This window comes from Epinephelus moara, chromosome 19 (assembly GCF_006386435.1).
Source record: "Epinephelus moara isolate mb chromosome 19, YSFRI_EMoa_1.0, whole genome shotgun sequence".
NCBI classification, from domain to species: Eukaryota; Metazoa; Chordata; class Actinopteri; order Perciformes; family Serranidae; genus Epinephelus; species Epinephelus moara.
The window spans coordinates 31,625,749-31,643,061 of record NC_065524.1 but is presented as its reverse complement, the minus strand read 5'-3'; the positions used below and the strand labels follow the sequence as shown (position 1 = coordinate 31,643,061).

At 44.3% G+C, this 17,313-nt stretch overlaps 1 protein-coding gene across 1 annotated transcript in view; it reads right to left on the bottom strand.

Annotated features, from left to right (window-relative positions):
• The window catches only part of LOC126406504 (homeobox protein Meis1-like), an 89,838-nt gene that overhangs the window by 14,743 nt on the left and 57,782 nt on the right, over positions 1–17,313 (bottom strand). Inside the window, exon 9 of the mRNA XM_050070809.1 lies at positions 12,830–12,906. Within this exon, the coding sequence (XP_049926766.1) occupies positions 12,830–12,906 (77 nt within the window). The remainder of the gene's footprint in view (positions 1–12,829; positions 12,907–17,313) is intronic.

The following is a 17,313-nucleotide window of genomic DNA, read 5'->3' as shown; positions in this document are numbered from 1 at the left end:
AGCGGCGGCGGTGTGGGAAGTGTTGCTGACAGAAACATGTCACGTTGCCACTGGTGAGAGGCATTGTTTTGGGTGATACCCTGTTAAGACAGGTGACCATGTGTTACTTTGTGACAGCAGGAGCTTTTTTTAGTCACCGTGTGTGTGTGTGTGTTTTCACAGGAGCAGGATTTGGTACACGCAGGCTTGGACAACCCCTTTACCCCGTGACCTCCAATAAAAGCACACGGTCGGACCATTTATTGTGCACACACACACACTGTTACTCATATTTAAATCTCACTCATTCTCAACTGCACACACACTCACTCTTAATCTCTCTCCCACTCATCTGTCCATTCACACACATTCACGCCCTCACACACACACACACACACACATATAGGCAGCGTTCTGGCCTTGCTCAGCCTAACCCCTTGTGAAATGACCCTTTGACCTGTAATGACCCCAAGGAGAGAGGGCTCTTGGGGCTTCTGACTTGATTTATGTGTTCCTGCTGTTGCCCCACCGGACACTTCTATTTCATCTCTAAAAGGCGGAGCATTAGCCGAACTTTAGCGAAACAATAGTCGTGCAACACTTCTGAAGCTGGAAAAAAAAAAAGGAGCATTTAAGAGGTCCAAAGAAAGGGAGAGGAGGAGGAGCAGAAACAAAAGGACACTAGCTGGTGCATCTGTTTGACCTCTAATAAGTGAATGGCTTTATATCTCTTTAATATTCCTTCTCTAACTGCTTTATGGGGCTCCACCCTTTTTGTCTGCCCGCTATCTATCCTGTATCACCTTCTACAGACAGAGCTGCGGGGTAATAAGGAGACACAGTGTCAGAGACAGATAGCGACAGAAAGGGAGAGTGATTTGCAGCCTAATTGTTCCCCTGCATTGTTTTTGTATAATTGCTCCGTTACATCTTGTAAGCCGCTTTAGAAAAATTGTTAATATTTGACAGGGGTGCGGAAGGAGCTTTCTGTGAGGTGAAATGATCTCAGAAAAAAACAAAAAGCGACGGGGATCGTATCAGCTTTTGAGCTCCATGCTTTGGCAGTTTTGTTGTCTATTGGTTACAATATGTGGAGGTGGAATCTGAGGGGAGAGACGGACAGAAAAAGCCAGGGAGGAATGCAAGAATGCACTGACATGGCAGAGCACCATCAAATGAGGGAACGTCTGGAGTTTTATCACCAACACCCCCTCCCTCCCTTCCTCCCTCGCTACCCTGTTTTGCTGGGGGAGATATGGAAGGAGGAGCGAGGGAGAGAGGGCAAGGAGGGTTGAGGAGGCCTGAGCATTCCTTCAACTCTCTTCTCCTCTCCTCTCTAGGCCCTTTATAGAAGGACGAGGTCATCTTGAGGCCAATGCTGGCTAACTGTTGACCTCTCCTTCTCTTCACCTCCTTCCTCTTGTCCCTCATTGCCATCTCCTCTCCCTCTGTTCTGTACTTCCACCCTCGCACTTCTTTTCCATTCTTCCTTATTTCTCTCCTGCATAACGTGGCTCCCTCTACCTCCCTCAAAAATTCACTGATGCAACAAAGGAGGCTGTTTTGGCAATAGGTGTGCACTTGTTAGGAAGTCAGGCATTTGTTCCTGGTACAATGGGACCCAGGGAGGAATGTAATAGACTTGGAACTTGATGTGACCTCCCGGAAATATGGCACCAGTGCTTATTTACTCTGAGGATTAAAGAGACTATGTATCAATGAAGTAATAATCCTACTATCACCGCTACTGCTGCTACTAGACCTACAAGTGCCGCTCCTAACAGAACAGTGACTCTGCCTCTCATACCTCCCCTTCTGTCCCCCTCTGTATCTGTTTCCTTCTCCTGCTCGCTCCCTCCTTATCATTCCTTCCCTGTATGGTGGAAACTGGCGGTCCACCTCCCAGCAATGAACCCACACTCTAACCCACCACACACCCCTCCTACTCGCAAAAACTCTCGCCGGTTTCCTGTCCCCGTCGTCCCCATATCTGAGGCCAGATGCACCATGGGGGCTGGAACAAAGGATAAAATGCCTCTCATAATAGCAGCCAGGGGAACGGAGCGATGGAGAGCGGGAGGAGTGAGAGAGTGGGAGAAAGAAAAAAAAGGCAAGGGGCTCTGGTCTGCAAACCAGACACTCTTGCTGTGACCGTTAATAAGCTGACAGAGAGAAAGACTGTGAGAGAGGGAGAGGTAGGGGTGAGGGAAAGAAAGGGGGGAATCAAGAGAGAGGAAATAAGACAGGGAAAAGACTCAGAGAGAGATAAAGAGTGATGGAGAGACAGAGAGGAGAGAGAGAGAGAAGAGAAAAGCGGAGCTCCTCTATTAGGGGGAGTGAGGCTTCACCTTTGCACGACCCCTGGGTGCTATAGGGCCAGTGTTTATGGCCTGTTCATTCCCCTGCCTCCCATCACAACACAATGAGCTGCACTATTCAGCTCCGCTCAGTGCAACAATAGCTGGGCTATTTTGGCGTGACACACCACTGGTGGTACGCCTAAAGTTGGGCAGAAAACACCAAAAGACAAGCGGAAGGAAGGAAAAAGACTTGAAATTAGATTTGGCCTTGTGTAGGTCAGAGAATCCAGCGTGGTGTGAAAACTGCTACTGGTTTGATTTCCACCGTGGGCACACATGCTTGACAGAAGCATGCACCCACGGTACACTGGATCAAACAACATGTCGGCCATGTGTTCCACCAGGACCAAAGGCTCTTAAAAGTCATATGAGGAAACTGGGTGAATTTTATTCTTTGTTGTTCTGCCTCCAATCCATTTCTCCTTGTGAGATTGCTAATGTCTGGATTAATCCTCCCGCCCCTCTCCCTCCTTCCCTGGAAAGAGTGGAACTGATTGCGACGGCGTCTGCCAAGCCCTTGCTAATGTCCTATTCTCATTACACCCGAGACACACACACACATACACCGACACACTGAGCTGAGGCAGCCGCACACAGGTGTACACGAAGCACACGTGAAATGCCCAATTAAAAGCAAGAAATTGTCTTTTTCATCAGCTGCCTTTGTTGCGTGACCAATTAGGGGATAATTTAATAACGAGCAGTGGAAAGATGCAGATTGGATATACAAAAGGTTACTCTGCGAGCTCGTTGATTTAAATTCATGTGGAGTTCTCAATTTCTGTGGCACACATACTCACACACACATCTCCTGAGCCTACCACCAATATTATATTAGTAATATGAGACACACAGAAACACACAAATGTGCACATACACACGTGTGTATATATACACGTCCTCTGCACTCACTACCAATATTACATTAGTAATCTGAGAGAATGTTCACACACATGCACAGGCCTGCACACACCTCACATTTATACACAGCTGGATATTCCAGCATCAGGACCCGGTGGTGGATTTCAGTGCACGCCAACAGAGGTTTACATGCATATTCAAATCTGAGAGCCGCTTAAAATAACTGTGTAACCACACACTCCTCCTGCCTGCCAATCAATGTGATTTAAAAGCACTAAAAAGAAAGCGAGCTCTGACGGGTAGAATCTTGTAGCTTATCATCAGGTTGTCACTGCGCGGCGAGCATCGATTGTCTGCTGCTCAACCACAATTAACGCCTAGCCCATATATCCTTCCTACTTACTGGTGAACACACACACATGCACACACACTCATGCAAACTAAAACACTGTTCTGTTGTTTTATCTGAATTGTTTCTTTGGAAATAACTTCCTGACTAGTCCTGTTTCTCTTTTTGTAATTTCCACACAACTTCATCCTACACAGTATAATACTTAATAACAAATAGGACACAGAATCAGTTGGTGTGTCCCCACGGAAACACAGTTACCAGCCATAAATCACAAGATAAGCCGTCATACAGCTTGTATGAGATAACACACACACACTATACACCCCATTCTTATGTCACACCTCGTATCCCTGCACAACTTTATTATCAGCTGTCCCAGCGCATCTCCATCTTCCTAAGTAATTAGTTATTTTATTAGAGCTCACACGTTCTCTTATGCACAGCAGGGGGTGGCAGCGCGTTTGTGCGCATGTTCCTACACACTGCATGTGTGTATATATGTACGTGAGCGTACTGCATGTGGGTGTGTGAGGGAATTACAGTTATGAGTTTCTCCCCTTGTTCTCCTCAGTTGACGAGTTAACTCATAAATCACCTCCTTCTCCTTTCCTCCCCATGTATCTCCCTCCTTCCCATCCTCCCTCGTTCCCTCTCTCCTCTCCTCCTCAGTGTCGTTCTCAGGTCAGATGCTTCAGATTAGTTTAAATAAACTAATGCAGCTGCTTGCAGAACTCTATTTGCATCAGACACACACACACAAATCCGCAAACGTCACTAGTTTTCCAACTGGCTTTTACTGTGTTGCACTGCATTTATAGTGTTTGTGTGGTTCGTATTTGGGCCAGTGCGGCTGCAACAACACTGAGGAGTGAGTTTATATTTACAGGTCTTTATCAGGGGAAATTATCTCTTATCTTTCTTTAAATTTATGTTTCAAATTCTTGGCTATGATGGAGATGTAGACAGAAACGAGGAGTGGTTCCCAGTGATTCCGGCTTGTGAACGCAGGTTGGGAAACACTGATTTTGGGGTATTTTCAGCTTTGAGCTGAGACATGGATTGTGCAAAACATAACTATCTATGAGTAAGCCATACCTAATATTGTGCAAAGAGGCTGTATTGCCCTTAATTCGTCTGTGCAGCTTTCAACACGTACAAACACCTACATGCGTACACAGCGTTACAAACATACTTTAGCACTCATTCTGCTACATGTGCTAGCTTGTCAATGAGTAGCATAGTTTTCGCTCTTTCCTCCAAAGCTGCCCAGACCAACCAAACGTCTGCAAATAGTTACATGCTGCAGGTCCACAGCGCTCTCCCACACAAACGTGCAACCTTCCCATGATGCTTTCTGTCTGCCAGTTTCCTTCTATAGAAAATGCTTTGTGCATTCGGTCTGCGGAGAAGGTGTGGTACCTTATTACCTTGGGGTTAGCTGTCGCGCTGTGACAGACATAAACACACATGCATGTTCACACACGCAGATTCGCATTAAAACAATATGAAACACATACATCTGACAAGTAAGGTTGAAGTTAGGTCATGTGGGAGTCACGTGACCAGTCTGAGTGCTGCAGGTTGTTTTCAGACAGGAGGCCTGTGTTTTGAGTCAGCAATGCACATGAATCTTAATTGGCAAGCAAACAGCTCCTGAACCATCTCCAAAAACATGCATAGCTACGCATGGACACACCCACTGATCAGTGCACACTGCTCTGCTGATCCAGCTCCTAATAACATGAGGTGGATTAGCTGGATCCAGCGCCACATATGGAGGGAAACATAAGAAAACAGTGTGAAATTTAAAAGGAGCTTTAGACTGAGAGCAGCCATGGGGTCACTTAATCCCCATTACTGCACACACATAAAATACAAGTATGTAAGCACGCACGCACGCACACACACACACACACACACACACACAGTCCCTGTTGCTCCACTACCCAAGAGCCCAGTGTCCATTAAGAGAGCCATGAATCTACCACTAAAGCTGGTTTTACAGAGTGGAGCGACAGGCTGGGTAACCACACACACACACACTCACTCACAAACTGGAGAAGAGCTCAGTGTGTTTAGTGTGTGTCCATGACAACCAGGTGCCTCTCAGAGTTATAGAGAGGAAATGTTGGCCACTTGAAAAACATACATGAACTCACTGGCTCGGACTGGGCTGGCTTTGCAAATTTCACTGACTTCTAAATAGGACTTGCCAAAAGGCAAAATATAAACAGAGGGTGGGAGAGAGAGTTGAGAAAGACTGGGGCGAAAGAGGGGCAAGAAAGGGGCGAGAAAAAACAAGTTCTGAATACAAAAGACAAAGAAGAGGAAAAAAACAACGGAATAAAAGGCAGGGAGCAAGAATAAGACATCAGATGGGAGCGTGTAGCTGTCACATGTGACCTCCGCCGCTCTCTTTATCTCTGTTCCTGCTTCCCTTCACACACATTCACACAGTCTTGGACTCAGTCAGCCAGTCATCCATCAATGCCAGAGAGAGGGTATGGCTTCAAGCCTGGCTTTACCCAGAAACAACATGGCTGTCCTGTGCTGCCCACTCCACAAACACAACATTGGACAGAGTCTGTGTCCTTTAGCCTTTGGGCATGGATCGAAATGTATGTGCGTCTATGTGCAATGCTTTATGTGTGTGTGCAACTCTCAGGGAGCTCTGCTAGCAGTGTGCATGTTTTTGCATAATGTATTTGCATGTAAATACATACAGTGTGTGTGTCTGTTCACCATATGCACAAATAAATACACAAACCTAACCACGAAGAAAAAAATCTCAGTTTACACACACACACACACACACACACACACAGATGACCAGTGTCACACAGAGCCAGTATTGCTGACAGGGCTTGCAGTGGGGACTGCTGCAAACACACAGTGGTTGACCTAAATCCCCCCATACTGCCCGTGTCATATCCTGTCTCTGCGCGTGTCACTTCCCCCCGCTGGCTCACAGCAGCCATCGCTATGGGGATCCCTCTGACTGCCCAGAAACTAGCGAAGGCAGTTTTAGGGCAGTTAACATCTACAGTCAGCAAACACCAAAGAAGTGGAAGTATGGAGCAGTTTCAGAAAAACAAAACTGATGGGATAATATCTGCTGTCAGAAAGAAGAAAAACATTTTTCTTACAGATTTACATGCTTATATTTGAACATTTACTTGTTATAATAAGCAAAATAATTTCAATTTATCTTTATATACAACTATATTTTATTTTATGGCGATAAATCAGTTATTCGTCTCTAAAATTTGAAGCAAACCAGCCAATAATTTTATATTTTCTACGAGTCACTAAGACCTTTAATGATGGTTAATATGTCTGCAGGATTTCAGAACAATCCCTGAATTAGTTTATCTCATCAACGGCGGCTGACAGTCGCCACATGTGTCTGTTAGCTTCGTCGTTTCATGCTTTGTCCACAAATCCTTTACACAGAACCATCACTTATCTTAATTGCGTGAAGTCAATGTCAGTCTTGTGCCCGTTAATTGCAGGAGTAGGTGTCCTATTTTTCCTAGATATTTAATTTTGGCACAAAACACTCGCTCCGCGTCCCCGCTGATTCACGTCACAACAGCGCGTTTGATCAACACCAGCGTGAGAACAACTGACTGATGGCGGCAAGTACGACAGCGGCCACGTGTGTGCTTCAACACAGACCCTGGCATTCACGTTCTGCTGCCTTTCATGTTTCGGACCCCCCTCCACTACTACAAAAGAAGGTTGAAAAGCGAGGGAGAGGAGTGTGGAGAAAAGAGGAGGGAATAAAAAAGGCAGAGAGAGAGAGGCGAATGAAGAGAAATGCAGGTTTGGCCTCGGGCGGCGTGCTGTGATGTAAGAGAAACAGAGAGAGTGAGAGGAAGAGTAAGAGAGGAAGGGGGGAGGAGAGGCGGTGTTCGGTTCACAGTGTGTCTTTGCACATGGACACCTATATATGTATAAGCACACACGCACACGTCTGCACACATCTCTATTGACACAATACAGTAAAGACGGGGTCGTGTCTACACAGGCTGAAGATTCCTGTAAGAGGCTATCGGTAGCAACAGACCTCAAACTGCGAGACCAAAATATTGTTTTTGAAATGATTTTCACATTTTAACTCCGTGTTGAAATCTGAGGGTGAGGTCATATCGAGTGAGACGTGTGTGTTCATGTGTGTGTATGTGGTATTTGCTGTAATGTCAGGGAGTTTCAGGCTGAAGCAACCTGACAGATCTGCAGTGTATGAAACAGGCTCTAGGGCATGGACTGAAACTGGGCCTGCTAATTCCAAAACACATACACACACACCTACACCCACACCCACACACGCACACACACACACACCTCAGACGGCTTTCCGCGAACAAGTTCCAGCATCTCTCTCTGTAACATGTCAACATACTGAATCATGCAAATCATCTCACTCTACCTGTTTGTCCCTCTCTCATATTATTTAAAGGATCATTGTGGTTTATCACAACTTGGGTCAGATTCACAAGTCATTTCTGAGACCTGGGGATATTTTACGACAATTTATCACAGCTTTGTCAGATGCCGGTTGGAAGCAAGCTCACAGTTTCACCAGATTTCCTAACAAATATTAATTAACCGGAGGTAAAACCAGGCGTGAGTGCTCACAAGATGTTGGTAACGACTCCTCATTGCACTGGCAAACTGTGCACACTTGCAAATAAAACAAGTACAGTAGGTCAGTTGAATGAGGCAGTTTTGGTCTATAAACTGTAAGGAATATTTATTACAGACCGTTTGGAGAATGATTTCACCGTTTGCTTTTATTGTCTATTCAAAGTATTTGGCTGACCCAGGCGTCCGTTTAAAACCTGCCTGATGATCTGACTGTTATTCTTGTCCTGCTTAACTTCTTCGTAGCTTTATTAGGCATTCCCAGAACAGTGTGTCGTTAATGTAACTGCCACAAAACAACGGCTAAGCCACAGAAAATAAGATAAGATTCAAATGATCCCTTATTGTTGATTCCAGTATGCTTTATTAGCCTGAAAACTGCATGTACAAATTTACCAAACTGTCTTTAACACTGTAACTCCCACATAACTAGTACGTGTCACTACTCCATACATGTCCCTGTGTTCTTCATTCCTCCCACCCTGTCCCACTTCTCTCTCCTCCCCTCTGTTCTCCCTCAGCTCGTCCTCACGGAAACCCGATAAGCGGCATATATGTACGTGCCACGCCGCTCCTTCCTAAGTAGCCTCAGCGTCCGTCCACTCTGCCCTCTTAAATACTACCTCTCTCAATCTCCCTCCCTTCTTCTCCCTCCCTTGCTCTCTGCCTGTCTATGCTTTTAAGACGTTCGTAAAAGGAGGTCTTATTGACAAAACAATCGCTCTGCGAGGCTTAAACACTGCCTTTAAAGGGGCATTATTAAATTGCAGGCAGGAAGGGGAGGGGCGGCCAACAAGGGAAACCTGATGACCTCGCCATCGATTTTTACATCACCGGAGCGTTAGGAGAACTTAGCAGAGAGATACTGACTGTAGCCGGAGAAAGAGAAAGAAGACGGAGAAAGACATTTTACATGTTGTGCTTTGAGCTGCTGCCCGATTCACTCGTTGACAATGTGTAGGCAGGTAAGGGGTTGAACTGTTGAAGGACACTGGTGGAATAAACTGATCTTTCTGAGGCGTCTTCAGCTCCTGTGTGTGAATCTGACAGTATTGGTTTGATTTAAAACAGGATTTTTTTTTTCTTTTTTGGCTGCAAACCATAATGAGATGTTAATTAAATCTACTGCATGATATAATCCTTCATGTCTTCAGAATGTATTCAGAAATACAAACGTGAAATACAAAGTTAAATACTGGCTTCTCTTTGTGCGTTTAATTTATTACTCGGGATTTTACAGAATCATTTTGCTGCTATCACAATATGTTTAATGAACGTGAACATGTTTGTTGTAGGTGTATCTGTACGCCTGTGTTTAGACATTAAAAGGACGTTGGTGAGCATGTGTTTGAGTTCGTTTGAGTCTCCTGTATGGATGTGAAACAATACACTCCTATAGCCTGTGTGTACAGACCTCACCTGTCTACAAAGTCTGTGTGTGAATGTGCTGTATAGGCTACTGTGCAGGGATGTGGTGATGTATTTGCATTTGGGTGTGTGTGTGTACATTCTCAGTATATAATTCTGCTGTGTAAATGTGCACATGCGTTACCACACACACACACACACACACACACACACGTGCACTTTCTCCATTCAAATTTAGATTCCCTGGTGCGGCGTGTTTCTGCCAATAATTCATGAGTGATCTGCGCCCCTTGCTGGCCTTTAGCATTTTTATTTAATCTGCTGAGCCCTACCGCGTGCTCACTCATCAATAATACACACCGACATGTGTGTTAACACATCTATGGTGTGTGTGAGTGCACAACAGAGAGTAAGAGTGTGTGGGTGTATGAGAGAGTGTGTATATGTGAAGGGAAGCACACTGCACACATGTAAATAAAAAGATTTGGGTGTGTGTGTGTTGGAGAGAGGAAGGGAGGGTGTGTGTTCATACTGTTCTGTGCTTGAACATGTAACAGGATTGTGCTGTGTGTTTTATTTGTCAGTTGTACATATGTTTTGTTGTTGGGTCTCCCCCCATCGGGACGACAAACGCGAATGACCCGGGGTTCATCTGCGGCCACTTGACATGAATCCCGGGCCGATGGCCGGCGTATGACCGTGAAATGCGCTCCCACTAAGTGTTTATGCTTTCTGAAGTCCTCTTTGGCTTGATGTCACAGTTGTAGACCTGATTTGGTGCAAGTGAACGCATGAGAAAATGTGTGTGTGTGTAACTTGGAGAGACTTTAGACATGCACGCATTTGTGTGTGTGTGAGCGAGCGCGTGTTCATCAACAGCGCTGACAAACAGAATCACAGCTAGGGAAATTGACTTCACCAAATCAGTGGGTCAGGAGGTAACATCACCGGGGGTTGCTATGGAGACACCCAATGACAGGGCTTCCCAACCAGCACAACAACACGCCTGCGAAATGGCAGTTCCCCTAACGTAACCTCTCTCTGTCTCTGATTGTCTCTCCATCTATCTTTCTCTCTTCTGTCATCTTTCTTTTCCTCTCTTCTATCTCCGTCTCTCTTCTTTCTTCGTCCATTCTTCCGTCTTTCTTTCTCTCCCTTTCTTTTCCTTCATCTCTCCGTCACCTCATCTTTTAACTTTATTGTTTTCCTTCTCAATCACCCCTCCATGCTTCAATGTACTGCTTGCTTGCTCGAACAACCGTGCATGGAAATATGCCTCTGGACAAGCGTGCACGCACACACACACATATATATACACGCACACACAAACAAACACACACTCGTATACAACAAAATGTGAGGGGGCAGCGGGATCCCAGCATGCAGGGTTTAACAGCTAATACCCCTTAGATTAACCACCCCCGGTTCCCCTCTCTTACACACACACACACACACACACACATAGAACATCTTCCACAAACCAAGATTAACCTCCCACGATTTACACAGTGTGTGTTGGTCATGCACAAATACACACACGCACGCACACCTTCAGGGTGTGTTGCTATCCCCCTACCAATAAAAATGACAAACAGAATGAGAGCACAGTCAGCCTTAAGTGACCAAGCTACTGTTCATGTGACTATCTGTCTGACTCACACACACACACACATACACACACAGAAACACACACAGTTTGGCTTTATCTCAGCTGTAAGAATTGATCCCCCATGGATTTCAGAGGGGTCACGTGATTTGATAACCTCTACAGGATTCCCTCTGGTCAGGAGGCCTTTTTCTGCCAGAGTGTGTGAGTGTGTGTGTGTGTGTGTGTGTGTGTGTGTGCGCGCATTATTTTTGGCCCGGTATAAAATGAATTCTCCATAGACTGATACACCATACTCTAATCTAACGTCTGTCTGTCTCCGAGGTCTCAGATTGAACAATGGCTGGGAATAATGTTAACATCATTAGACTGCTGGTAATGGGGATTTATCATGTCTCATCTCTTTCTCTCCCTCTCTCCTTATCATTCTCTCTTTCTCTTCATCTATTTTTCACTCCGTCTGGCTCTTTAACTCGCTCTCTCTCTCCTTTCTGCTGCTCTTTGCCTCTCTGCAGTCTCCACTTTCATGCTCGTACCTAGCAACTAACTGATACTTTCAAGGATTATTTTAAGGGCCGCTCAGATCAAACGCCCCTCTGCCTGGACCCTGCCTCAGTTAGCCAGACTCCAGCCCCTTTAATTAGACATGGCTAATAACACTAAGCATGTGCTGATAGCCATCTCTCTGATAAGACTAGCCGCACAAGGACACAGGGCCCCTTTCTACCTTTTGCAGTGCTACCTAAGGTTAAAACTGCTAGTTAGCAACCTTATTTTATGGCACTGGCCGGTCACGTTTGTGCCCAATTAACAAGCTAGTTGGCACTTACAGAGCATTAATTTGCAAAGGCAGGATAGTGATCAGGCTGAGCACTTCTAATCTACGCTCCTCGCTAACAAGGACAACTTCAAATGCTAAATGCATAATGAAAAAAGTGCTAAATAATTATGTATTAAAGGATATATGGTTTGTGGACACCAGATAAAATAATTTTTAACAGAATACTGAGCAGTAGATAATGAGCAGCTGCTGCTGTCACAAAGTAACTGAACTCTGAATTTGGAGTACAAATCTGTCATTGTCACCTGTGGAAAGTGCACAACTAACCGTCTCTGAAAAGGGCAAAATTACCTTTAAGCTAGCTTCAAGGACAATATGGTGCATAAACTGGGATAAATGCTAAACGAGGTGTTCATCGACGGATAAAAACAAATGTTAATCACTGTAAAAGGTGCTACAAAAAGCCACACACACCAAAATAAGTCAAAGAAAACCATATAATTACTCTCAGAGCTACCACTTTTTCAGTAATCATTCTTGTATGGCTGGAAAAACATCCAATAAAATCATCCAACTTGCATGTTGGGTGATTTTATTGGATGTTTTCAGATGGTAGTTTGACTCTTAATTAACATGGACGCTCATGTTTGGGCTGAGTTAGGCTGTTGGTTTGGAAAATCACTCCAGGCCATATCTCTTTAGATGGATTGATCTAGGTGAGGATGATTCGGTAAGTGGTGTGAGTGTGTTTCTGTGTGTGCGTAGGATGAAAATAGGGGTGGAGTGCAGGCATTAATTCCGATCATTAAGAACTTGGATAGCCTCGGGGTGCAAACCCCTGAAATCGACTGCATGTAAACTCTGAAACGACTTACCAGTTGTTCACTTGTAGGATGGTGAGGCCTGTGTCTTGCGCCAGCTGTTTCTTCTGTTCTTCTGACGGGTAGGGATGCTGCAGGAGAGGAGGACAACACGTATGTGAAAAGGCTGACCACAAATTGTATAATGAAGCTTCTTGTTGTTGGGAAAAAAGGGTTTGATGTGCCTTTTAGTAAAGGAAAAGTTCTTGTAGGGCACAGGTTACGCACACACACAGGCACACACAGAATCACACAGCGTAATGAGAGGTAGAAAATGAGACGTGTGCTCATGCTCGTTGGTGCGTAGGTGTCAGTATGTGTCTGCGTGCGTGTGTGTGTGTGTCTATCTGGATGTATACTGTAAGTATGTGTGTGTGTGTGTGTGTGTGTGTACGTTAACGTGCCTCTCTCCCCCCGATCATTAATGGAATATGAAATCTTGTAATTAATGGCAGCCAAAAAGGCAAGCCAATTAGAAAGTTAAGTGAAGTGGAGAACCAGCTCTGGTAATTAGGCAGCCTCTTACACAAATATATTCGCGTCGACGGCCCCCCTTTCACCCTGCTGCATATGTAATCAGTGAGCGGGGAATATGTAACATTAACCCGATGGAATACAGACAAGAGAATGTAAAATCTCTTGTCTTTATTGCTGCTGTTTGCTTTTATCCTTATAGCAGTTGGTGCAGTAACACGGCTCTGTTAAGTTTGCCACTTTGCTGCACTCAGTGTAAGAAATCTTCTGTATGGGAAGCCTTCTAGGTTTTATCCTTTTGAACAGCAGCTCAAAACAGGAACAGGATTTTCAGTCTTTAAAGCTTAAACACATCAGGCAGTGAGAGGTTTTCACACAGATGATTAAACTTTTATTTATCTATTGTCTGAACTCTCTTAATTCTTTTTAATCAGCATTACCTTGACATTAGAGGTGGACACTGATTTGGAAATGTGTTCAAAAAAGAGGATATATTACTTCGCCTTACTCTGAGATTTTTTTGTATGTATCTGAAGGCTCATAAATACGACGCATGAATGCACGACGGACAGCAGCTCAATTGTGGGGATGATAACCCAAACAAACTTTAAGCCCAGTGTTTAAATACAAACGACCGGCTGAGAACAGTTAAAGTCGAGCCACCTGTTTAAATATATAGAATGAATAAATTGGATAAATGTGAACTCCGGGAGTGTGTTGATTTATATTAGAGTTGGGGTGGGGGGGTATCACAGTTGCACAGAGCCTTGTTCGTGGAGGACAATGTGCTGTTCATGACCAGGACAAGACATGGACTGTGCTGAACACCATAGGCAGGCCATAAAAGAGGAGGAGAGGAGGGAGGAGCAGCGGAGCGGGGGAGAGAATAGATTGTTGAAGGCAAAGCACAAACTAGAAACTATGCATGTACCAAAAATGCTATGTATACATTTAGGAAAGGAAGAAGAGGTACATAAATAAGCAATTAAAGACCACTGGATGATCTATTCTGCAAAGAGTTCTCATGTTGCCAACCAGAGCTGCGATCACAGAGTACGCAGGGATTTTTGTCACATCACCGTTAAATTAAAAAACTATGTTGTTCGCTTCTTTCTCCATGATCTCCATATCAATTCAAACAATTGATCGTAAAAGAAAAAACACAATTTAGGCTTCTTTTACTTCCTTGAAAACGCGCCAAGACACCACTCATCTTGTAGCAGTAGCCGCACACACACATTTAAACCCGAGCAATGCCCAAAATTCCCCTTCATCTTTTTTTCTTACATAAAACTTGCAAAACAACAACAAAATAAGGGAGTGGCCGCGTGTGTGTTTTCGCTGTTCAGCGCCAACACAAAATCATTTTTCGGGGACTAGAGTTTATATATTTAAATGATAGTAACATCCATCTTTTATTCAGTTATCCTTCCGTGCTATAGTGACTAACAATAGGCGCCACACTTATGGCTACTGTTTAATATATCGAGTATGTCTAACAAGAACACACACACACACTCAACAGTCAATCAGACGTGCAAAATCAGTGTGGCGCCAGTGTTTTCATTTTTTCATCACAGTTTTTTCAGCGCATAATGAACAGGATTGTGTTTAATGCCGGGACAAGCCAGTAGAGAGAGGAGAGGGTGATTTTTCTCAGCCTTCTCTTGTCCATGTGATTGGTTGTGGTGAATGGGAACACAAGGAGGCTAATTTCATGCGCTAAGTTATAATTGCATTGTCGCCTCTGGCCATATTTGTGTCCACTTCTTTCCTCTAACCATTTCTGTGCTCCTTTATGCGTATGTGTGTGTGTGTGCACACATGCATGTGAACAGTCTGTCCATTCATATATTGTGTATGTGTGTGTGCACAAGACGTCCTCCATACTGTAGACTGATCAGATATAAGATTTAAAATAACTGGTAATCTGGGGCGCCACTCGCCTGCTCGCGTGTGTAGAAAGTGAGAAAATATTCTTTAGGGCTTGTGTCATCTGATGTTTTGACGCATTGAGCACTTTACATATAGACACCACACACACACACACACACACACACACACGCTCACTGCGGACATGCCGAAGCTAATCATGTGAATATGTCTTTTAAGTCTTTCTCCTCAACAAACAAAGCTGATTGAACATGAAAACATCAATGTGTCCATTCTACGTGTCATAGATCAGTGGAGGCAGGAGTGTGTGCCTCGTGATATTGGGGGGCTGCGGCCACGCCAGGGGACACAGTACAGCACAAATACACCCTGTTTCAGCGCTTCCCTCCCTCTAGCTTCCCAGCACACACACTGACACTGATATACACAACTAGTCACACACACACAGACACGCACGCAATCTCAGACAGCAGCACTGGCAGAAAAATGTGCTTGGCTGCATGAGTGTGCTCTGTTCGACAGTCATCCTGCCAGGGGTGGAATGTAACCGAGTAGATTTACTCAAGTAGGGAAACAAGTACACTTTCGAGGTGCTTGTATTTATAATATGATTAATAGCTACATAAAAAACAAAATAAATTGGTACAATATGAAAATGTAGTTTACACATTAAAGGGCCAGTGTGTAGGATTCAGGGGGATGTATTGGCAGAAACTGAATATAATCAGTAAGTTTTCTTTAGTGTATAATCACCTGAAAATAAGAATCATTGTGCTTTTGTTACCATAGAATGAGCCGTTTATATCTACATAGGAAGTGGGACCTCGTCCACAGAGATATTGCTCTGCCATGTTTCTACAGAAAGCCAGAATGGACAAACCAAACACTGGCTCTAGATAAGGCCATCTGAGTTTTTGCGTAGGCCATATAGTTAGCAAGCCCCTCCAGGATGAGCTTAGTCTCGCCACCAGACAATCAGAGATCTCCACCTTCTGATAGTCTGGGGACACTCCTTTCTAAAGTGTGTTTAACACACCAGAGAAAACGTCCGGCAACAAAGCAACGCCTCTTGGATTTTTGAAAAGGACACACCGTCCCAGAAATGTGCGCTCCCCCTTTTCTCGTCCGCAAGGAAACAAACACACAGAGAGCTTGAAAATGGATGCCGAGAGATTTTACTCCGTTTTATCAAGCGTGTGCTCAGTCCACAAGATTGTGGAAATGAAGGACTTACGGCGACTTTGTTTAAAACTTTTAACGCAGTCAAGAGTTCAGCGAGCCACCAAAGGACCGCCCTGCGGATTTACTATTGGTTCTGCAATGTAGGGAATTTTTTTAAACTCTGAAATTGTACCCGCTCATCTAAACACAAAATCAGGGAGAAAGACATCAGTCTTTAGTTAAGCAAAGCGTCTTAAGACTGACTTGTGAGTCTAGGATGAGCTGAACAGCATCAGTAAAACACTGATTTTTAAAGTGAAACTGCTTTATTCAGTGTTTTTACATGTTTAAATCACTGGGTTCATTTGTTTAGAACAGGAAGAGACCTCTGTGGATAATTCGGCTACCAGTAAAAACCTCCTGAACGTCTGGATCTTAAGTTAGCAGAGACAAAAGGGGAGCACACATTAGCAGCACTGATTTCTAATGTTAAACTGCTTTATTCAATGTTTTTACCGGTTTCAATCACCTGGTCTGTTTGTTTTGAAGAGGACACCTCTGCCAATAATTCAGCTCCCAGTAAAAACCTCCTGAACAATGAGCACTAAAGGATTCTAACCAGGAGTTTGCACTTGGCACACAGGGGATGTTTTAGCTGGTTACAATCTGTGATCCTCACTGCTAGATGCCACTAAATCCAACACACTGCTCCTTTAACGCCACTCCATTTTGCTGAGAGCACAACTTTCACTAAGATAAAAATGCGAGCGCAGGACTTATACTTGTAATTGAGTGTTTTCACATTGCGGCGTTGCTATTTATACCAAAGGATCTGAAAACATCATCCACCACTGCATCCTGCCCTGATATAAACCTCCTACATGTGCAACATGTGCCAGAGTTTTACCATACAAAATAACACACTTAATGGAAGAGTTACCAGAAGGAGATGGACTGAAATCCAGTACATC